The sequence below is a fragment of the Protopterus annectens genome, chromosome 10.part0 (assembly GCF_019279795.1).
Source record: "Protopterus annectens isolate FY-2018-M chromosome 10.part0, PAN1.0, whole genome shotgun sequence".
Classification (NCBI taxonomy): domain Eukaryota; kingdom Metazoa; phylum Chordata; order Ceratodontiformes; family Protopteridae; genus Protopterus; species Protopterus annectens.
The window spans coordinates 541,363,673-541,389,245 of NC_056744.1; the positions used below are offsets into that span (position 1 = coordinate 541,363,673).

At 38.6% G+C, this 25,573-nt stretch overlaps 1 protein-coding gene across 2 annotated transcripts in view; it reads left to right on the forward strand.

Moving 5' to 3' along the window:
* LOC122813211 (4-trimethylaminobutyraldehyde dehydrogenase-like) overlaps positions 1-25,573 on the forward strand; it is a 308,845-nt gene that overhangs the window by 201,142 nt on the left and 82,130 nt on the right. For both annotated transcript variants that reach the window (XM_044085396.1, XM_044085397.1), the window contains 3 exons: positions 4,379-4,466; positions 22,653-22,794; positions 23,050-23,162. In XM_044085396.1, coding sequence (XP_043941331.1) covers positions 4,379-4,466; positions 22,653-22,794; positions 23,050-23,162 — 343 coding nt within the window. The remainder of the gene's footprint in view (positions 1-4,378; positions 4,467-22,652; positions 22,795-23,049; positions 23,163-25,573) is intronic.

The window sequence follows — 25,573 nt, forward strand, 5'->3', positions numbered from 1 at the left end:
ATTTGTTTTGCATAGATGTATAATATGCTTTTTTGTGTAATTTGAGTTGTTTTTTGTTTGATTGCAGAGCTGATGGTATGCTAGCAGAGTTTTATTGTCTTTTGTTTTCTGGCGTTGAAACCAAGTTTTGTCCCTTAGTTTTTGAAGTCTAATGGTTTCTTTTGATATTCAGGACAATCTCTTATTTTTAACACGACATGTACGAGTTGGTGCTATGCGATTTAGAATAGCTAGAAATGTGTCATTGAAGTATGTTATGGCCTGGGCAATTTGGAGATGATGGAGTGGTGTCCAGTTGCATTTACTGAGCTTGTCTAAAAATGCTTCATTGGAGAAGCTTTTGGTATTTTGTGCAACTTTGTAAACTATGGTTCATGGTTCTGGATGGGTTGAGCTGATGACAGATTAAGTAGGTAGGTCTATGGTCACTTAAGTTATTTGGAAGGTATCCTGAGAGATAGTTGTGGGTGGTACTGTTAGTAAGTGGCCAATCTAAGATAGATTCCCTTTTGCTATGTTTATCTATTCGAGTGGGAAACTGGATTGTTTGGGAGAAACCATGTAGATTTATGAAGGTGGAGGGGCTATCACCAGTGCAAGTGTTCCAGTCTAAGTTGAAGTTGCCTGTGATAATGGTTTCATGGGTGTAGGTTGAGGCTGTCCAGGCTATGAGTTCCTCAGTGGCAGTGGGATTATTGTTGGGAGGTATGTAAGTGGCTATTATGGTAATATTTTTTGGGGGTTGATTCTGAGCTGTGTTATTAGGACTTCAAAGTTGTTATCATAAGGCTATTTGATGGGTAGGTAGTCTATTCTTAGGTAGAAGATTGCAACTGCACCACTCATCTTCCTGATCCTGTCTAACCTGTGTACACTATAACCTTGGGGGAGTATGTCTGGGTCTCATATAGGGTTTTAGCCATGTTTCTGTTGCTATAAGAATGTCTGGTGAGTACTGTGCAATGGCTGAATGAAAGTCTGTGATTTTGTTAACTAGACTTCTAAGGTTCATGTTAAGAATGAGAAGGTCTGTAGTTTTAATGTGAGAAAGGGGTGGAATGGTAGCCATGATGGTATGTTGTGCAGTATGTGGCACGGGATTGGGGTATATGTCATCACTATGGAGAATCTGTGATAATATACATGCATGTTTGTGTGACAGTTTGGAGAGTATGTGAAGGTGTTTGCTGACATGATTAGTGATAGTGCTAACAACTACATGTTTGAAGTGGAAGTATGCACTAGGTGTGTGATTGTGGAGTTGGGAGGAGATGGCAAGGAAGAAGAGTGAGGAGTGGATGGTATTAGTATAATATAATGTGGGGCTATGGACATGTTGTATCTGTAGGTTAGTGTAGGATGTTAGCCTGCAGGTAGTAGTAGGGTATAGAGTGTGGGCAGGAGAAGGAGCATGGTGTGTATTCTCTTTAAATGTTAGGTTATCTGGATGGTGTGATGAAGTTGTAGCGACCAAGATGTGGTGAGAGTAGAGTGATTAAGGACAGTTGCAATTAAGTTGTGTGAGGAGATGGAGGAGTGTTACAAATAGTATATTAGTTAATTGAGGTGTGATAGGCAGATGGAGGGTGATTCCTGATTGGGGAAAGTTAGGGGAGTGGTTAGTGTTGTTATAAGTCTAAGTGATGCATGGATGGGTGGGAATGGGGGTAAGGGAGCAGAGTGAGCCCAAGCGTAGCGACTGGCGGGTGGCCCCCCCTCACAGAAGAGTGCAAAGAAAAACAATCAGTATGAGAAGTGGAAGCCTTGGAGCTGTAAGGTAAGTGAAAGTAAGGAAGAGGTAGAGGCAGAAAGGTAGCAGTGTAAGCAGGTAGTTGCAGAAACACTACTTTTATGGCCTTGGTGTGTAAATAAAACAAAGGAAGGCAAATGATGATGGCTGTGCCTAGTGTACCCATCTACTCCAACCTTTGTGGGTACAATAATTTCTGACACGTTGAGTGGGTCGTCCATGCACTGTCTGTTGCATATGCTGTGTGATATCATTTATTTTATTTTATTTTATTTACACTTTGTTGATCAGATTAGTCCCACTGAACCATTTGCCTTTTTCTAGGGGGGGGGGGGTGCAAGGTGATATTCATACTGCGCACCTGCTTTATACATATGGGAATTGATCCTTTGTATTTGATGGCACCATTTGCATAATGGCCATCCCTCATTTGTATCAGCAACCTCATTTCCATAACAGTATGTGGTCATTTGCATACACTGCATACAATGATAATACGGCTATACTACTTTTGCTAATGATGAATTGCCTTCCTCTGTGCTGCCACTTTCCATGCTGCTTTGTACAGCCCTCTGTACTTTCTATACATGCTGAACATGATTGATTGCCTTTTCTTATGTCATGTTTCCTTCTAATTTTAAATGTAAGAAAATTATTTATACTGAACAAGTAATGCAAAAGGCTGCTTTATTTGTTCAGTAAAGAATTTTTTCTGACTTTTACATTTACTGTGACTCATAGATAAACACAGTTTCTGTCCACCAGGTTGGTAACAGGAATTTGACAAATGTGGATGAGTATGGATGGGATGGCAGATATCTGTAATGTTTTTTGTATAGTAAAGCCTTTGAATTTTTCACAAGATGAGTCAGTCTGGTTGCGAACTCCAAGAATTGAAAGACTCGTCATTTTCCTTAAGTTGGTTTAACTAAGTAGGCTTGTTCTCATTATGTAACTGTGTTTCTGTGGTATTTTGTTGTTGTGTGCTGTGTATGTTTTATTACTATCTCTACAAGCATATGCATTTAATTAGTGCTTTACTTTTTGTGCATTGCATCTATAAATGCACATCTTAGCTTTTTCTGTATGGCTATGTGTTTTCTGTAGCTGTGGGGTGCTGTTTGTCTTTTCTGCATGTTTATATTATAGGGAGTTGTTTTAAGTATTTTAGTGTGTATGGATTACTATTTTTTTATTATCTTTTACTGCTTCTGATCAGGTAACATGCTTATATTTGAGTTTTAGTACTTATTACCTGAATATATTTTTAATTTGTATAATAATCCCAATTTGTGATTCATTTTAGTTCTTTGTTTTACATTTGTTATGCAGACTTACTAATGAATTTGTTTTAAGGATGTTACTTCTGTCTGGGGAAATTTAGATGCCTTATTTGATTGTTTATGCATTTGATAGATTTCTCCTGACAAATGACTTTTCAAGACAGTGACAGTGTTTAGAGAGGATTTTCTGTGAATGGCTTAGTGAATCCTACTGTAGTTTGTCTTTCTGTAAAGGATCTTGTTTTAGAGGGTTCTATGCAGAAATAACAGCCCTGTTCTTGCTTTGCTTTGTTCAGTCAGGTTTGAAGTTGTAGTTTGCCAATTTTCTAATGAGAAATAATGTACCTTCACAGAATGGTTAGGTACTTTATCTACATTAGGTGTCATCGCACCCTGGCATAGTTGATTATTTTCCAATAATGTCCACCCTTGGACATTAGTTTGTTTGCATTCTGCTGACTTTGGGGTACTGCTGTGTAATTTTTATGATGTGCACAGTTTGTATTAATTTGGCTGTGTGTACCTAACATGCCTAATCTTTCAAGAAAACACAGAGTTTTACATGCTAAGTAGTGACATATTACTGAGGTTATGTGCAGTCAGTTAAGTTTACTATGCTGGTTTAATTAGACTAGTGGTATATAACAGTCCAAAATTCATTGAGAGCTAACCAAAGTATTACTACTGAAAACTACTATTTTACTTGAGGTTTTCACCCTGGATCTTCATTGAAAATGCCCTGACCCATCTAAATTTCCCCAGAGCTTCCTTAAGTACCACACTATGTCACTTATTGACAAAGCGGAGCATTAGCCAAAACAAAATGCTAGCTGCAAATTGTGTGTGCATGTGTTGTGTGTGTGTTATGTGGATATGAGGGGAGTCAGCATGCATATGTAATTTTAAGATTGCTACTACTAAACTGTGGACACAACCTCTGCTTAAAAAGAGAAATATTTCTTCATTAAGCTGGGTTCGTACATCCTCTTTAAAGTTTGCTTTATAATTTTGTCCAGCATTGTGTAATAAAGTAGTTGTGCAAGATCTGACCTGAGAGGCTTAAATTCAACTGCCTACTTGTTACATGGTAAAGGAACTGGCTGAAAGTTACAAATAACATGGAGATGGAAGATTTGATATGGGCAAAATAAAAGATTAGACCTCCATTATCTGCTGTGAATAAAGAAAGAAGCAGTCATTATGGTGACTGTTTCAGCGATCCTGTCATTGCCCTTGCAGTAGGTAGACCAGAGCCAGCACCACAGTGTTATATGATGGGAAGTGAAGTACTGATTGCATCAATTTAGGGTACATTTTAATACTTGCTTTTTCTTCTAACATTTAGGGAGCAACTGTGTTATGTGGTGGAGAGAAGTATGTGCCTGAAGACCTAAAGCTGAAGAATGGATACTACATGAAGCCTTGCATTCTAGGTACTAGAGATAACATAAATACCTTGTATGTCAACTCAAAGTAAATGTGTTGGCAAAAGAATAGTGTAGTGTATGTGTGTGTGTGTGTGTGTGTGTGTGTGTGTGTGTGTGTGTGTGTGTGTGTGTGTGTGTCTCTCTCTCTCTCTCTGTCTGTGCTGTATATATGAATGTAGTGCAGATAAAAGATAAAATTACATTTAAAGTTAAAAGCTATTATTTTATATAGATTTAGTTAAAATTAAGAGTTTCTTGAGTAAGAGTTTATGCAGTGCAGAGACAAAGTACAATTGTATTTGAACTCAAAAACGTCCACATTGTTTAGTCTCAATTAAGGGATAATTTCTAAACCATCATTACATTAGTTTAAGAGGTACCTACTGACAAACATATAAAACTTAATATTAAAATTTAAGTAATAATACTTAGTAGTTAATTACATTGAGAAAATAAAAAAGTTACAAGAAAAATAACATAAATAAGCTAATAAAAAGTGATAGCACATCCACCTGCTCTAAATAGGATAATTCTGTAATGTCCCTCCTTTTCTACTGTCATTCTTTTATTTTGCTTCCATACTTATGTTATACTCACTGCCAGTCATTAGCAGACCGGAGTTCCGCTGTGGCGACCCCTTACCGGGAAAAGCCGAAAGACAAACGACAACAACAACTTATGTTATACTCACCACAATTACCTGTCATACTTAGAATCACCCAAGAACTATATCTAGCATTAAAGCACAGCAGCGCTGTTGTGCTAAAAGTGGAGCTCAGATGCTGAACGCACCTGACTCCTCCTGTCCTACACTGCCTTGGCAGGTTAAATCAAGGAGGAGAAAAGTTTAGTATGCACAGGGCATTTCTCTTTAAGAATTTAAAAAAGGTTACATTCATAACCACTTAACCTACCAAATACTGCTGTCTTGCTTGTTCTTCCTCCTTCTGCACATCCTTGCAGTGATTACTTTGTTGTGTAGTCACAGGAGTTGTATCCTTTACAACTCAAACCCCCTTCCATATATTCCCCCTTTTACTTCAAACTCTTACATTGAAAGACATCCAGGCAGCTGTTACACAAGTACATATTGACAGCTCACCTACAACCAATGGCCTTCACCAATGGTTCATTCACCTGTGTAGGGAATTCATCTTAGCCCTTCTCAAACACATTTTCGGTTAATGCTTAACTTAAAACACAATGCCAAACATATGGAAACAACAGTTATAATCCCTCTCCCTAAACAACTCACCCCCCTCAAAAAACTCTCATTACCACCCCATTTCCATCCTTCAGATTCTAGGGAAAATTCTAGAGAATATGATATGCCCCTAACTCACACAATATATTAGAAATACACACTTCTCTTATGCAAGCATCGTTTATGTTCTGGCTGTAGCACAGTGACCACAATGTGGACCCTGCCAGACTAAATCTTGTTAGCAATTAACAAAAGACAGCTCACAGGCACCATTTTATAGGTCATATCAAAGCATTTAATCTTGTCTCTCCTCCTCTTTGAATATCAGTATCAATAAACTTGACTTCCCACATCTGCCACTACTTCATTATGCTGTTGACATGGTCATCTTTTGATTATGTCACTTCCAGTCTTAGAAAGCATGCTCCAAACAGACTTCCTGTCCCTCATTCAGTGGATCAGTAACAAAAAATGTATTACTTAACACCACCAAAACAAAGACCATACTCTTTGGAACCCCCCAAAAAAAGCTAAAATAAGCTCCTCTTTATACATTTTTCATCAGTGAATCACTCTTTTAAATATCTAGGCATCTGGTTAGATCTTTCATTAAACTTTTCTGTCCATATAGACAACACTAGGAAAAAAGATTAACACACTTTTATTCTGGGCCAGTAAAATCTCCCCATTCCTTTACAAAGAAATAAGAACAGCAAAAGGCATCTTTTAGCTCAATGGGAGTATGACCTTCCATTAATAGCTTTAGCATCAAAATGGAGCAAAGAACATATTCATACAATGGAAAATACAATATGTAGGTTTATTAGCTTTTAACCAAAACAGGAACATAACTGCAAAATCATTGAAAAAGTAAAGTGGCTCCCAGTCAAAAAAAAAAAAAAAAAAATATATATATATATATATATATATATATATATATATATATATATATATATATATATATTAACCTCTACTAGGTTCTCTGTTATTCAAACTTAACAACCACACTATTTCTCATGTGGCAGCCAAACTAAAAAAAACTCCTCCCACATACAGGCTCAGAAACCACAACTGCTCAGATCCCTACCTACAAGCTCCCCACACCACTGCACAAACCACAGTTTCTCAGCTTTGAGTCCTAAACTATGGGACTCTGTCCCTCTATCTTAAAAAATCAGAATCTATGGTCTCATCTTAAACAAGCAGCCAAATGTCAGTGCCGCCCCTCTAATAACACTACCTGGTTACTTCTGCATCTGTCTGCCCCTTACTTCTCACCTTCCTTCTCCACCCTGGCTAATACATAGTCACAATTGTACATACTTGTATATAGCTATATATATATATATATATATATATATATATATATATATATATAAATAAAATGATTCACTTTATAAGCTCGAACTTCTGAAATCTCGAATTACAGAATCATGAGCTTATAAAGTAGAAAATCCAAATATCCGAAACTACACAATCACAAAGCCCTAAATCCCGAAACCGCAAAACCGCGAAATTCAAACTCCCAACACTTTCAAACACCATTACAACACACATGCACACAACTAAATAAGCACACACACCTACTGTTATGATATGCAGGGGGGCAAGCCCCCCCTGCACCCCCCATGAGATGGACTGTGCCCCCCACCCCCTACTTAAATATTCTAACTTCAAGGTTGCAATCTTCCGATCCTTCCACTTTATGAACTCGAGATACTGAATTTCGAGATTTCAGTATTTCAAGCTTATAAAGTATTCTTGTAGCAATATATATATATATATATATATATATATATATATATATATATATATATGTATATATATATATGTATATATATAATTATGTGCTACTCTACTAAAGTTGCCATCAGTGTTTATATTTCTTCTTATATAGTTACCTCTAAACTGTTTTTGTACTTATAACTGCGGAAATATACAGTATTTTAATACTTGCCTGTGCTGAACCTGAAATTGGTTATGATCAGTACTATACCCTGGTTGAGAAATTCAAATAAAGAAATATAAAAAAAATTAAATAAAATAATAGAGAGAAATTAATTTAAAAAAATGGTAACACTATCATAATTACCAGAATTCTGTGAATCCACTCAAATTTTTTTTGCATTTGGTTAGTAATTCATAAGAATTGTAACTGCTAACTAGGATTTAATAACTGTGATTGTTGCTATTTCAGTAGCTTGCCCAAAGTCATCTGCAGTGCTTGCAGTCCACAAAGAGTGTCTGATCACATCACACTGGAGGAAAGGGATATCCTGCTTTGGGCAGTGTTGTCAGACATGCTTAGTGTGGTAATCTGACCGGATTTATAGTAACTCGTCAAAATGAGTTACATTTCACAGGGAAACATGGAAAAATAAAGTTGACAATTAAAAACATTGATATTAAGAAAAGAAACAGAAAAAAGCAGTTTTGTTGGGGGCAAGCTCCCCTACACCCTGCACCCTTTCTCTCTGATACTTGCTGCCTTGAGAGTAAAGTGAGAACTTCCTTACCAGCAGTGTTCCTTGATGTTAACAAAACCAGTCTGTACTGGCAAACACGTGAAATTAAACTAAACATAGTTAAATAATCTTGTTGAAATGTGGTTCAGCAAGATGTAATTTATGTATCTCGTCTGACTTGAAGATCCAGCCCTGCACTTCTCAGGCGTAATTCATAAACACATTGAACATTTGCCGCAGTAACATAGGCACAGAGCAGCATCAGGTACAATGTATTGAAAATGCAGCCCGCACTATGTGGAGCTAGGAAAGCCAGGGAGAACTTTGTGCTGGAGAAGTGGGGCCATATGATCCAGCAACACATTTGATACGCTTCAGAGAGAAAATGCCATCATCACTGCTGTGTCGGTTGAAGGGAGTCTGTCATCATTCTGCTAGTTGTTGAGGAGTAGAGAAGTCAGTCTGACTACTTAATTAGGGCTAGGATGTAGTTTTAGAGTGTCACCTGTGACCTGCCCTTGTTGGGGATACTAATGTTTGACAGGGCGTATAGGCTAGGAAAAGAGGCACAACCACTGTGTGACCAATTGAATTAATTAGGAGAGGGTTTTTTTTCACTGCTGAAGCACATTTATAGTTGGATGTCTCTAGGTACCTCCAGAATTGCTGAGTGAGTCAAGATGGACTCATCATCTTATTATCACTCATAACAGTAAGGTGTTAGGCAGGGGATGTTGATTTTAGCCTAGATGGATAAGAGAGTAAACAGGAAATTTTGTTCACTGTCGGGATGGATGAATTGTTAGGCACGGGAACTCCTATCATTGTTCAGATGGGTGAGGCTTTGGTTTTCTCTGACTCATGTTGGGAGGGAAGCTACAGTAACTCTCAACGTCAGGAGGAGGAAGAGTGATGTCATTGAAGTGTCGTGTCATTTTACAATGTGCAGCGTAAGTGACATCATGGAAGGCAGTCCTCACATCAGTCATGCTTAAGGTGCAATAGGAAAAAAGGAGTTAGCTGGGAGCATATGTTTTGAGAGTATAATGAGTTGGTAGAAATTCCCTACAGAGTACTCTGTCAGAAATACTGAGAGAGAAAATGAGTGTAACTAAGGATGTTATTTTTTTGAGCTGGGATACAGGATGTGAATTGCCTAGATATAGTAATGTTGTTAAGTTTAATTCCGGTGGCTGCCAAAAAAGCAATTACTAGAAAATGGATACTAAAGTCTAAACGAACTGAATTTGAAGTAGTGAATATTGTAACATAGATAAAATAACTGGAAGTTGGATCTTTATAAAAATATAGGAGCAAATTGCATAAAAATGGAAATTGTGGGAGCAATACATGCATAAAAAATGTTTTGTAGGAGGAATGAAGTGTAACCGAATGCAGGAACTGAAAAACATATGTAATGTTGGATTGGTTGTATTGTATACAAGAATACATGTGATGTATAATGCTTGTAAATATGAAGTTGTTAATACGGTTTCTTTACTTTTATATAAATGTAAGTTTGCATGTGTCACAAGTGGTAATTCAATAAAGGTATTTAAAAAATATTGATTTATATCAATTTATGTGCTTAAAATTATTTTTCATACCTATTTTCTGAAGTCCATACTCTGTGACCAGTAAGCCACAACCATGTTCTCTGTCATCCATTTGATCCCTTTTTTGAGGTAAGAGAATGTCCACTCACCCATCAAAGGGTTTTTTCCAAGTGCCCTAACTTTTTCCATCCCCCTGTAGTGCCTTTTTTAGGCGGTGTTCCAAAGACCAAATTACCACCGAAACAGCTACAAACAAATGCAATCTGAGGCTCATGCTGCTCAATGCTAGAAGTCTAAGTCTCAAAATGCACTCACTCGAAGCACTCCTTAAAATAGAGAACATCGACATTTGTGCTGTAACAGAGACCTGGTTCAAGGCAGCAGAAAGCACCCCTGCATTACCAGACTATAACTCATTGCACACCTTTCGGCCCCAGAACTTGGACAGAAGCTCCAAAGGTGGTGGTGTTTCCATATTCATAAAGGATGTGCACACCTCCAAACTGGTAGCCCAACATAATGCATCAGAGATATTTCAGGTGCAGCTAACATTGGGTAAGACAGTGATTCAGGTCATAGCCTGCTATAGGTCCCCAACCATGTCCCAAGACTCACATTCCACATTACTAAGCACCCTGGAGAATATTAGGGTCCAAACTAATACTCTCATACTGGACAACTTCAACTACCCCTCCATTAACTGGGAAAACTACTCATGTACCAATACACTTGGCCAACGTTTCCTGGAATTCATTAATTCCAATGCCCTGGACCAGCTCATTCTTACCCCCACTAGAGGTAGCAACATTCATAACCTGGTCATTACTAACATGGGCGACCATTGCTCTATACCGATAGGCATCTCCTCCCGGGTTAGATCTGACCACAAACTAATCACTTTGGAAATCCACATCCCTCCCACCCACCACCCACGCCCATTCCCCACAAAGGTAACCACCATGAAAAACTTCTCCAATGCTAACTTTGGGCTCCTTAAAAACAGAGGTGGCTAACTTCATGTCACCCATGCAAATGGAGAATAGTTGTATGACCGCTGAATCATACACCAATGCACTGTACGAACACATACACAAATGCATGGATCTTGCCATACCCAGTAGAACCAAGACGCTCTCCTCCAAAAAGAGGAAGCCAAACTGGTGGTCCCCTGCCATAAACAAACTCTAAGACAGAAGGAGGAAACTGATGTGGAATAAGGTGAAGTCCCAAGACTGGAAAAACTCCCTTATCAGCCTCAACAAAAAGTTGAGATCCCTCATCAAATCCTCTAAAGCTAGCTGTGAAAACAGAATTGCAGCAGATAGTAAAGACAACCACAAGGCCTTATATAGCTTTGTAAAGAATCTCCACGGCAATACCCAGATTTTCTCTGAGCTACTGCACAATGGTACCTCCTATACCGAGCCAACAGATATTGTCAATATACTGGCCGACAGATTGCCAGGCACCCAGTATTACTGCTGCACAGGTTAAAACAGCACTGTCCAAGGCCAAGAATACAGCTTCTATGGGACCTGACAATATGCCTGGCTGTGTTCTACATGAACTACAGAGTGAACTGGCACCTCACCTGTGTACCCTGTTCAGTCACAGCCTCACCTCAGCCTTTGTCCCTACCGAATGGCGCACTGCTATAGTTATCCCTCTCCACAAAGGAGGAGTGATAACAGACCCTGGGAACTATAGCACCATTAGCCTGATGAGTCTGATATGCAAAGCTATGGAACCCATCATCATGGACCTAATAAACAAGGATATAGGGAATCTACAAACTCTGGATCCCACAAAGTTTGGTTTTGTGAAGGGTAGATCATGCCTGCTCAACCTGGTTGACTTCTTTTGAGTCTGTCACTAGAGCTGTGGATGAAGGCAAGGTGGTTCATACAGCCTACCTTGATCTGGCCAAGGTCTTTCATACCATTCCCCACTCAGGAATCATAGAAAAACTCACTAAGCTAGGCATCAACCCCAATATCACTAGGTGGGTTGCAAACTGTCTCACAGATAGAACCCACAGTGTGAAAGTAGCTGACTCCAAGTCAGACTGCTGACCAGTCACAAGTGGAGTCCCACAAAGTTTGGTCCTGGGTCCTCTACTGTTTGGGCTCTACTTCTCTGATGTCCGGGCCAACACAAAGGGACTCGGGCTGACAAAGTTTGCAGACGATTGCAAGTTGGGAGTAATTATTAACTCCCTAAGTGATGCTGTCATCCTACAGAAAGGCCTCACTGAGACCAATGACTGGTGTCAGAACCATGGTCTTAAGCTCAGTGCCAAAAAATGTGTCATCACCCCCTTTGGGAAAACCTGGTTCCCATGAATTACCACATCGATTGTAGTCCACTGAACACAGAAGGTGTTATAAGAGATCTGGGAACACAGGATGACAGCAACCTCTCTTTTGACCACCACATTGCCACTGTGGTCAAAAAGTCCTGCTATGTGGCACATCTCATTACTAAGGGTTTTGCATCCAGGAAGAAAGAGGTCCTTGTCTCACTCTACTCTTCTCTCATTAGGCCAGTCATCTAGTACAATGCCCCATTTGGCATGTACCTCACTAGACACCTGCAACAATGAGAGAGGCCACAAAAGTACCTCACAAAGAGGATCCTAGACCTTAAACACTTGTCCTATATGGACAGACTCAAAAAATTCCAACTATTCTCTTTCTCATATCACCTACTTAGAGGCGATCTCTGCTTGACATACAAAGCCATGTCTGAGCTCTGTTAGAAATGCTACAGCTAAAGAAATCCCAATCCCTCCACACCACATGCTCCAGAGACCTCAAACTCATTACCACAATCAACAGAACATGCTGGATGGACAGGTTCATAACCCAGAGACTGCCCATGCTATGGAATAGACTTCCCATACATGTCAAACAGAGCACCTCACTGGCCCTCTTCAAGAGAAATCTTGATGAGTGGATGGGAAATAGAAAATTCACCCCAGGGATCACTCCAGTGGCTCTCCTCGACAGGGGCACTGGGAACTGAGTTTGGGTGGCATGATGCCAGGGTAATCCTATGGGCTAGGCTTGTAAAGGCTCCAGGGCCATTAGCCTAGTACACACCTATTAACCTATGAACCCTGCACCTGCCCCACAGTATCCCAAGGAATGGAAGTACAGTAGGGGAGGAAGGGCTTATCACGCACTTCCAAGAGTGATGCTACCCTATAGCCCCCCCCCCCCCCGAAAGCAGATGCCTTTTTCAATTTCCATTGGGGTTTGCAAATGGAGTGCTTGTCTGTCAGAGTACACATATCAAAGTCCCCTTTCTACCCAAGGGGAGGTTAGCAGGTTCCACATAATCATTCCTTTTCTTCCCTAACTGGTTCCTGGCTTGTCTGGGCTGTAGTTGGGTTTCATTCTTGTATACCACTGAGCAGGCTGCACTTTGTATCCCTGTGGTGCATCTGTGGCATCTGGAGGGCAGGGTAGGAGGCTTAATACATTTGAATTCTTCCTTATGGGTCTTAAACTTAATGCATGCTTAGAACAAGGGTATTCCACAAGGAATAATCCCCTTAATTAATACTAGGTAATATTTCATATGCTCCCAGAACCATTTCTGGAATGTAAAAAGTGTAACTCATGCTTAACTTGACAGGAAGGTCAGATCAGTCTAGAATTATTTGTAATCTCAGGTTGTGACCACATATATATAAACAGATATCAATGCTAACATTTGTGATAAAACATAATAAGATAAATCACAGTGCAGCTACCTAAAATTGTGTAAGAGTTCACAATAATGACTTTTGAAGTAAATATCAGATACGTTCTTATGGTATCCTTCAGTATACAAAAAGGCACCTCTCTGTGGGTCTACAATTGGGTTTATTCTGACTTCCTCTGCAGTTCAGCCTTTTTGTCTCAGTATCCGCTAGATTGGGAGTGCATGTATCTTATGTTGTCACATACCATGACGTCCATGTTCCACACTAGGAGAGCTCATCATGCCCTTGAGTTTACCCTTCAACTACTGATTAAGCATATTTCCTGCAAATCAAGAAAAAATGGTTTGACACTTTCATTGTATAGAAAGATATATAAATATATGACTGTCCATTTTACACAGAATACAAACAGTAGACACCTGACTGAGATACTTCTCTGAAGGCCTTTCCTTTGTGGGTCTTTATGTGTTGTTGAATGCCAAACAGTGAAAACATTTGTGGTGGAAATAACTTGACATCTGTCAAGAAGAGCTGAAAAGGCTGAATCCTAAAATACCAAATTACTAAAGGAGGTCTCACTGCTTGAGCAGTAGTCTTTGGTGAAGATATAAAATGAAAGTCATGTAACCTCCACACTAGTGTCTGCAACAGCAGCATATTTTTTCTTTTTTATTAAACTTATTTTTGGTTCCCCAGTGTTGCTACTGACTTCAGGCTTCAGAATTTCTGCTGCCAGTGATCCCAAACCCTGCAGCTTCCAATGCTTTGGTGCCTTCTCAGTGCAGCCTGCATTAAGAGCATCCCCTTACTGAAAGGTCATCTGCTTCTGGATGCCCCTGCTACATGGCATGCTACATGGCATGCTAATCAGGGATGCAAATCAAGCACTGCAGACTGGGATGGAATAGCTTCACAGTGATGCTTTTTGTTTCTTGTCCTAATCTCTATCAGCATAATGGCATCAAGCATTAAGCTGGATGGGCAATTTGAAGTGCCTTGTGACCTTACATGTCCCGAGTCCTTAGACTGGCCCAACTCCTTAGCCTTACCACCACAAACTGAGCACTGTGAGCTCCTTCACTTGAGCTCTGGTCTCCTCCAGGGCTCAGTGAGAGCTCCAGTTATTAAACTGTGGTTCCCCATCCTCAACTTCTGCACTCAGTCACTCGAGCTACTGCTAAAACTTGAGTGGGTAGTCAGGGTTTTATTCCTGTACTGCCAAAAGTGCAAGCTAATAGAGACATTTTTTAATCAAGCACTGCAAACAGCCATACATTTGATGGAATGGTCTTTGACAGCAGCAGTTTTTAGTGAGTGTGTGATTCACTGCCTGTTGTCAAACTGGGTTGATTTGCTGTGAGTGAAAAACTGCTGCCCTGTCTTTGTAAGCTCATGAACATGCTAGAAGTAGAACTTGAGCTGATGGTGCACATCCATGTTATAAAAAAACATCCCCCCCACCCCCCATGATTTTTGCTCTTGCAAAAAAAAAAAAAAAAAAAAAACAACAACAAGAGTAGTGGTTTAAGTATAATTATGACACCATTTTTGAGAAGAAACCTGAGGTGATCCAAAGAGCAATCCAGCTTTTTGGGAGCACCATTTGTACTTCATAAGAATCATATTAATGATCAGTTTCATTCAGATTCCTTAGTAGCAAGATGTCTCCAAGTATAAACCATTACATTTTCCTGGTAGGGATTTTAATAGCATGCTGATGAGAGCTGTTTTGCATTTCCTTTAGTTCTTGTTTTTGCTGCCTGAATTGAATGGTTGCTGGTGTCACCGTCATGTCACTTCAAGCCTTGTTACTCAGCAGTCCTCATATAAATGAGTCACGTTTTCTTGCTGCACACTGGGAACACAGACTATTCATATTATTTTGAAGATTAATGATGTCCTTTGAGAAAGTCGCAAAGAAAAGCTCTTGTAACTTTCAAATCCTCAGTAATGATACTTTTCTTCACTGATTATTTTTTTGAATGGAAGAGCATGGCATTACAGATAATGTTTGTTGTGCTATATTTTGTAAAATACTCTAGGAAGGAAGTCCAGCAATCTTATAGCATTTGTAAAACAAACATTTTGCAGGAAATATCCCATAGGAGACCACTACTGCCCTTCAAGGCTATAAACTACCAAATAAGGTGCAGGACTGGACCTTTGTCCAAGTAGCATCTTTCCTTTGCCTGATGCTGGAGTCAGTGTATATTAACCCACTCCCTACGGTAAAACCTATTCAACTTCCTTCACCATTCCATGTGTTCATGTTTCTTCAAGGAATTCAAATGGAAAGGACATGGCTTTGTGATAGCCCATTCCTCTTGAAGAGCAAAAACATAAGATTCACGTTGAAAAGGTCTTCAGAACTAAAGAAAGAACATCTCCCACACTTTACACAGTCCCCTGATGCATTGAATGGGCCTTGATTCTGCTGTGCTTTTGGCTTCAGAGACTGATGGCATTCATTACATTCCCTCTGACACTTATTTTCCTAAGATGTAGGTGGGGATGTCCAGGTTTTGACTTCTGTTGGTCCAGACACAAACTCACTTTAACTGTAAGGGAGTGGATGGCCACCTCCTGGAGACTGGAAATGCAGACATCTGAGGACTGGGCATCTGCCTTCTGGACATTAGAGGTTTCTGTGTTTATAGATTATTGAAAAATGATATAGGAATATTATGACTTTGTACGGAAAAGTGTGTCCAGTTTTGGGATACAGCCAAAAACAACTGATATTAGAAAAACCATGGTGAAAAAGAGAAGGAGGTGGATCATACCCTCCCTCATCATCAAAATCTAAGGATGGGAAGTCTGATCACTAATTAACCTGTTCAGGACATGTATCTTCCTTTATGATTTATATGAATGTTGGTGATGATGATGATATCAAGGCTCCGTATCTTCTGGTTTCCTTCCAGAAAATGGGACTTTTGTGACTTTGCTAACCTAATGAAAGAGCATGTTAAATTGTGAGCCAAAAATATTTAATTTTTTTTTAAAGAAAGATAAATTAAACTTCTGAAGTTGGATTGGGTAAAGCCTGTAGGCATCCCAGCATTTAATGATTTGTATCACACTGTTTTTAAAGGCATGCGTCAGGAACCTGCTCCTACGACACTGTCTTTCATAAGAAGCTAGGTAGGCTATATAGGTTGTACAAGTGACATAGCTGCCTAAATAAAAATCCAGTAGCAGACCCAGCATATAATAGCATCAGAGTCTCATAACTGAGAGCCAGCATGCCTGCATTAAGGACACTACCATTGGTCAGGGAAAACAGATTGCATAATATGCGTGGGGGAAAGATTTGTTGTTTAACCACCCTGAGTTCAAGCCTATTAACTACAATATGGCACAACACAGCACCAAGCTGATACACTTTAGCCGAATAATATTTTGAGAAATGGGTGATGCTGCCAGTAGGTCTATATGCATTGTAATAATGAGTGTGTGCATACACCCTGTGATGGACTGGGATCTGATCCTGGATAGAATCTCTGCCTTATGCACATTGCTTACCAAGACGTGCTCCAAATCGTCTTTGAACCTGAACAAGATGAAGCTCTTTCCTCACTGATAAAGAAGTTACAAAGATGCATCCAGCAGCTATCCCTGAACCTATGGCTCCAGTTTCTTCCCCTATACTAAACCATAGGTTAACCACAGATACATTGGATTACTCATGTGGAGCCCTTTTTCAAGAGCTTCAGGTGCAGGGGATTTGGTCCTAATCTTTGAAATAGAAATATGTAAATGCAAAGGAAATGTTAGCTAGACTCTTGCCATTGAAATTGTTCATGATGGTGGTTCAGTCATGAACCCTGTAAATGCTGACAGACTTCCTTGCTGTGGTGCATAGAGAAACAAGAGTGTGATGACTGTTACCAGCCATGCAGACTACTATCAAATATTTGAGAACAGATAATCAAGTCAAGCTTACCTCTGGAAACACTCTAATCCCCAACAAGAAAAACAAAAAAGATAGTCTAATCAGGGAAATATCACTGTGTCACAAATGATCTGTACACAAAACTGTGTTCCTTGACAGTGTACAGAAATGGGGCTGTCCGAATAGATCTGTTTCCCCAAATGTATTAGTTACAATTGTTCTGTGCAAAATTGCATCATCTTTCTCTGTGTGACTTATTTTACCCATTACCCCTTGGTTTGGATGTTATGTGGAGTAATTTGCAGCCACCCTAATGTTTATGGTCACCAGCCTTATTTCTAAGCTCTGTCTTTCCAAGGTATGGCCGAACAGTCCACTTATGCTGTCCTGACTGATAAAGTGCAAAACATGGCATTTCTACTGTTAGTGGGGTTTGGCTTTATTGGCCTGAATGCACCAATAAAGACATAAAAAAATAAACAAGTCATGGGTATTCAGAAGCCATGTAGCTGAAACACTGGTAAGTCTTTAAAGGGGTCATTTGCACATATTCCATGGTTCTGCACTACAGAAGGCCCATAATTCCCCACTACAGGAAGTTTAAGGTATTACACAGTGAAGACTTTAGCTTGGCTGGGTCCTTCTTGTAGTTTGTACTAAATGATTTGGTTGTGTGACCTTTTTACTGTTTGGTTTGGATCCTCTAACAAGGGCAACACATGCCTCCCCTGTTCCTTGGAGCCATTGTTTTCTCCATGTCTTCATTCATTTCTCTGATGCCAAATGCTCTTCTACAGGTACAGTGAGAAAAAAGCAAAAGTGATTCTAATTTTTCCATTTTGTTTAAGGCAACCACGATTCACTCTTAATTCTCAAAGATCACTAGCAGAGCCTTTATGCTGTTAGCAGCAAACGTCTCTCTTAAGACAGGAGGAGAATCTCTTCATCCCAGCCTTAGGACTCTCAGACTGACTGTGTGGAGGAATCTAAAATTAATGAAAAGATACAGCAATTGTTCCAAGTAAAGTCCGGTTACGAAAGCGTTACAAACCATATAAACCAACAAAACATGACACCTTGGAAACTTGCTATGATACAACATTAATGAAATACTTATTCAAGACAATGAACGTATTTTCACAAATGCTATTTTCAAGTTTATAAAAACAAACCAATGACTCCAGCACATGAAAAATCATATGAATATTGACATCAAATATTTAAAAAAATCTATATCAAAAAATAATATGATACACATATATAAATATAAATGCATATATAGAACATTTATATTAATGTCTCAACTGTTTCTTTTTCAAAACTGGTTTTAAGAAAATCAAATTATTTAGACCAAGACTTCCTGTAGCATCTGGCTCCAAATTCCATTTATATTCTTGATTTATTTGTGTAGTTAATAATATCACCAGCTCTTATGTTTAATTTCATGACATTTAGTGCTAACAAAAAACTTTAAATTATGATTTGTCTTTAGAGAGAATATGTCTTGCCTAGTGCATTATTAGTATCCTTTCTACTTATGTCATTTACATGCTCCAAAATACTTTCTTTAAATTGGAAGTTGGTTTTGCCTACATAAAAAGATAAGCAAATTTGTCAAATAGCCAAGCAAACAACATGTCTAGTCTAAACATAATGATCAAGTCGGTATGTTTTATGTATTAATCGGTGCACCAAAAAAATCTTATTTTCACTAATATACTTGTAGGTACTAAAATCGGTACATATATAACTTCTTTTCCTGTTTGAAATAACACCACCTTGTGGCATCTAATAACATAACTGTCTCTTTATGCTTTTTTTATTTTTAAAGGAAACGCAAGATAATGTACCTATAGTACTACATATTTTATGATCTTATGTCAACATTTGCTTTTCTTTTTAAAAATTTCACATAAATTTTTAATACCAGTTGATTAAGTCAACCCCATTCGAAGCATTGGATATAATTCAGTATTGGAGGTTAAATGTTTAATACTGCTAAAAAAAGGGGGATGCTTTATTTTTCCTCAGGAACCAGTGACCAAACAACACCCTTGTAAGTGATTAGAAGTTTTCTGTTATGCAAAGGTTAATAAGACAGTATAAGTGGAGGTTAAGGCCCAGTTTACCGGATGTGCATTTAGTTCTACAGCCCATTTCAGGTATGTTTCTAGGCAAAACAACTGTGAGTTTTCTACATGGTCAGCCATCCATACCTTTTTTAAAACAATGCAGACTGGTCCAGTGGGTAGGGTTTGCCTCTGCATTCCTCTAAAGAATGCTACAGATAAACCACATTTGTATCTTGAATTATTTATTGATATCATTAAAAGAACAGTTTCTAGCTTGTTTCCATATGGACACATTCTCTTTTTGCTTTGCAATTCTAAATTTGTGTATGTAATCTCTCTGTATTTTGTTTGGGTCAAATTGAGAATTTATTGTGTCTGTTATATCTTCACACTTGCCATCTGCTCCTTCTCTCTCTGTTACAGTGATAAATCTTCAATGAATCCCAACCCATAGAAAACAAATAAAAATATTGACTACCCTAAAATCACAAGTCCCCTACCTCCAACTACCATGACCGTACTAAATAACAGTTCCCTCCACAAGCCGATTATACCACAGCCGTCCCAGAGCCCCAACTCTAACCCTAAGGCTTCCCTTCTGCTCCCTAAACCTAAACTCCCAGATGTCTCCCTACCCCTAAGACTCCCCCACCAATCCCTAAACCCAAACTCCCCAGTTGCTCCCTAACCCTGTCTCCCCCCCCTACTTCCTAAGCATTAAAGCTCTTCTCCCTAAACCTGAATCTCCCTTCCACTCCATGACCCTATCCAGAAATTCCTGGTTAGCAGTGCAAGTTAATGACAAATACCATTACCTTACTTTAACTAATAATAAGTGAATCTTGTCGAACAGCCAGTTTGACCACCAGAGAAGCTACACAAACTAATATAGTTCAACAAAATGCTTCAGAACTTATACTTGTCAGAATCTATGTCAAATAAATGATAAGTACCATATATTACTTGTCAGACTGTATGTAAAAGTAGCCATCCTGCATTCATGTTCTTAACTAATCAGAAACCTTCAGTATTTCCCTGTAAGGAAGATTACTCCTTCACTTGTAACAAGTCTGCTTGGTGGTGACTACAGCTCTTGGCTTTCAGCCTCTTACCTGTAGAATCAGGTACAGATTCAGAAATAATTATATTAATTCTATTAACTTGAGAAGTTGGCAAAATAAGAGAATAGGAATTAATGTGTATTTTCTGAAGTAATGGAAGTCTGTAACTCTAATTATTGTCATTATTTATTAAGTGTAATCTCCAGATTTAAGAGGAATATGAGGATAGGGCAACATTCTGAGCCCAAATCTGAGATGGTTGAGAGGCATGTCAGCTGCAGAAGAGATATTAGCTGATGAATCTTCTTCCATGAAAATTTAGTTTATGAATTATGGCTTCTGGAGGACCTTTCATTCTCATTTTTAGACTTTTTTAATATGTTGACCAGATCTTTTTTGGGAAATATTGTGCCACCTGTAATACAACTAAAACAGTATTTTATAACACTAGACTTACAGTTTTGCCAGGAGATCTGTAAATATACCTGCCAATGTGTTTGGCATCCTAGAAAGGTATGCTGACAAGACCCTTCTCCTTGCCATCCATTAACTCACTGAATTTTTTTTCTACATTTTCCCTTAGTATGTGACTGTCTTTCAGATGTTCTACCTGTTTCCCACATTCATCTCCCAGTCTATAAGTAATCCTTCCTTTCCTTTTATGGAGGCAGAAGTAGAAAATTCTACTAGAATTTCTGTTTTTCCTCATCATATTTCTTCCCATCCATGATAATTCTGTGCAGCTGTGTGTTGACCTTCCTTCTGTCTCCTTTGTAACCAAAGAAGGACATTGACCTTTAGTTGCTTTAAGTATGAGTTGCTCATAGGGTCAAGCTTTGGAAGAAAATGCTCAAGAAGTGTAAAAAAAACTGAGAGTCACATTAATAAACATTTTATGTTTGGTAATTTCCAAGTCTGTGCTTAGTGCTGTACAATTCAGGACTGTAATTGAAAACAATATTTCAGTTTTGTTGGCTCAGTTTTTTTCAAATATGTGGCCAGTTCTTCAGCTGTCTAGCTGTAATAAGTTCAGTGCTGTTTTGATACAGCCTTATTCATATGTGAATAGATTTATTTGTTTGGTTTATTTGATATTTATTTATTTGCATTTGTTTACTGGGTAGTCCTACTTGGGTACAGCTTCTTTTCAGTGGAGGCCTTGGGAGAAAAATTCCACAAAATAGTAACATGAAGAATCATCTCATGTGATAAATCACATGAACTAGCAAAACAAAGTAAGTTCCTTTCCCCCCTCTGTCTGCAGACCATCAGATGCCCCCCAAACTGCTCCCCTGCCATGGGTCTTACCTTAGTTGCTCCATAGGATGAAGAATAGGAGGATCTGTCTAGTCTCCCTTGGAAGAGAATCAGCTGGAGGGAACCATCATTTAGGTTGATGTGAAGGTCACTTTTGGCTTGCTATATCAACTGGCCTACAGGGACAGGGAATGCCCCTTATTTCAGCAGCCCAAAGTTGATTCTTTTAAATGTGGATTCTAATTTCTCCAAGACCAGGCCATGGCCATAGCTACTTCATTCTATGCAGTAGAGCTTAGAGACACTTATGATTAGCCTAATCGAATCTGTGATGCTGATGTGTGCACTTACTACTTCTATCATCTTAGCAAAGTCAAATGCATGTCCCTGATAAGATACTGTGTACCAGTTGTCCATTCATACCAGGTGCTGGTGCTGTGGTGATTGGACATTCCCTTTGCCTCAAGATAGGCAAACCAGTATCTGTAGCTCACTCCTACCCTCCTCCATCCATCCCTTAAGTGCTATGCTTTATTCATTAGATCAGTACAAACAGTAAGAAATTTTGTATGTTTTGTTTAAGGTTGCAGTATCATTTAGACAGCATGCAAAAGGCTGAACCCCAAAAAAATTACTTTCGTAGCCATGGAATATATTGAGGCAAGCCCCACATATTTCCATTCCATGCAGAGGGATTTGCTGTATGCAGCACTTGATTTAACAATGCATTTGGTCAACCAAGTTTGAGATCAGAAATGTAAAATTTAATGAAATGCCCCATTACTGAATACTGACTAGCTAAAATAATAGACAACATACTTTGAAAGATGTAGCAGTGCAACATGTGGCATAATGGTTGCGAAGAAATATAACACAAATTGCCTTGCAAGTTAAAGGATGAATTCTACCTCCCTGTTTTTTATTTTATGTTTTTTAACCAAGCAGTTTATCTTCCACTTTCTGTCATCTTCAGCAAACTGCAGGGATGATATGACCTGTGTCAAAGAAGAAATCTTTGGTCCTGTGATGTCTGTTCTGGTGTTCGATACTGAAGAAGAAGTCTTACAGAGAGCAAATACCACGACCTTTGGACTGGCAGCAGCAGTTTTTACCAGGTGAATCTGAATTTTAAGTGTACAAAGTACAAGTGATGCAAACAGTATATGGATGACGAACTATTGCTGACAACATTTGTCAAAATCGGTGTCAGGCTGTGTTTTTACATGCGATCCTAGTATCTTCTTTTTGTTTTCTGTTTAATATTTTGGATGCATCTGTAATTTGCCTCCATTTGATGCCTGTTTCTACAGAGACTATTTATATTAATACAAATAATCCTTCTTCCTTCCAATTTATTAATTTTTCTACAGAGATATCAGCCGTGCACATAGGGTTGTGGCTTCTTTCCAGGCTGGAGTATGTTACATCAATAACTACAACTTGACACCCATGGAGGTTCCTTTCGGAGGTTACAAAATGTCAGGTAAACATAAGATAGTGTCTCAACTGGCTATAGATTCCAGATTAGATAAGTTGTCTTCTTATTTTGAGGAATAAAGGTGCTGAAGACTTGTCTTCTAGCGTGGTAACAGATACCACTGTAAAACTGCCCTGTTTTCTGCAATGTATGACTTAGACTAGAATTATCTTTAAGAACACTCTTTGATTATACCTGTAGTTTAGTTTATACTTTATATGTCAACAGTTGGCATCTTTCTTTTTTTAAATAGAAGTTTCCCCACTCAGACTTAGAAGTGCACCCACAATGATGTACATCATGATATCACATGTTATCTATATAATGCTGCACTCACAATGATGCACATCTTGATATCACATGTCACATGTTCTATATATAATTCTGCACCCACAATGATGCACATCATATCACATATTGCATATTATCTATATAATGCTGCACCCACAATGATGCACATCATATCACATGTTATCTATACAATGCTTCCCCCACAATGATGCACATCATGATATCACATGTTATCATTATAATGCTGTACCCACAATGATGCACATCATGATATCACATATCTATATAATGCTGTACCCACAATGATGCACATCATATCACATGTAACATATTATCTATATAATGCTGCACCCACAATGATGCACATATCACATATTATCTATATAATGCTGCTCCCACAATGATGCACATCATGATATCACGTTATCAATATAATGCTGCACCCACAATGATGCACATCATGATATCACACATCACATGTTATCTATATAATGCTGCACCCATAATGATGTGCACCATGATATCACATATCACATATTATCTATATAATGTGGCACCCACAATGATGCACATCATGATATCACATATCACATATTATCTATATAATGCTGCACCCACAATGGTGTACATCATATCACATATCATATATTATCTATATAATGCTGCAACCACAATGATGCACATCATGATATCACATGTTATCATTATAATGCTGCACCCACAATGATGCATATCATGATATCACATATCACATATTATCTATATAATGCTGCACCTACAATGATGCACATCATCATATCACATATCTATATAATGCTGCACCCACAATGATCACATATCACATATTATCTATATAATGCTGCATGCACAATGATGCACATCATCATCATATCACATATCACATATTATTTTTATAATGCTGCACCCACAATGATGCACATCATGATATCACATATCACATATTATCTATATAATGCTGCACCCACAATGATGCACATCATGATATCCCATATCACATGTTATCTATATAATGCTGTTCCCCAACATTCACCAGTTTTGTTTTGTTTTGCAGCAAACACAGTTTGCATCTTGATCCATATTATAATCAGCCAGTATAACTGAGTAGGTAAGATTGTCCTTGGACCATTTTCAGCTATGACATAGACACAGTGGAAGTCACAGTCAAAGAAAATACAGAATTAAAGATACAAATGGTTAAATACAATAGTAGAGTATAGTACATGGCATTATATATAAAATCAGAAGTGTGGAATCAACCACATAAATGTATCATTGCCAAATACCATAGGTACTCGGCCTGTTCAGTGTTTACCACAGCTGCTTGCACTTCAATCTGACCACAAGATAGTTTAACATGATCTGACCATGGGTCTGTACTGCAGCGGTGATGAGAAGGGTTCCTATTACCTGATCGAAATGTTTAGGTTAGCGAATACCTAAATGTCGATCTGGTTATAGTGAAAGGGCGTGACACTACCAGAGTGTGGAAATTTGTGAAAAGTCAGACAAGGAAGATGGAATATAGTAAAGTAACATGATATACTAACCTACACCATTCCTGATAACACCAGAGTTTCATCAGTTTATCTGTACTATAATGTGAATGCCATTAAAAAGGAGAATATTCATCCCTGAGGGGTCCATCAACTTTGTACACTTACATTATGTGCTCGTTTCCTTAACAAGGTGAGTCAAAGCAGGAGTCACAATGAAGACATTAGGGAAGCACACTTCAAGGAAATGTTACTCATTTGCAAACTGATAACAGGAAAAGCATGGCTTCAAGGGAATTGAACCCATGCATTTGCTTAGAGTAATTGTCCCAAACAGTGAATTAGCAAGGTAAGCAACACAAAACATTAATTCTTTAGTTGTCAGGAAAACACCTGGTGAGTGTTACATATCTGCAGTGTGATAGCAAGAAAAATAATAGTTGTCAAGAGGTTTAAACCCACACCTTTATTAATGATGTTCTCTATACCGGTGCACTAGCAAGGGAAGCTATGGCGGCAGTCACACTTGACATGTCAGGAAAATTAATTTCAGGGGAACATTACAAATATGCAGAGTAAAAGCCAAAAACTGCCAAAAAAGCATGCAAACCT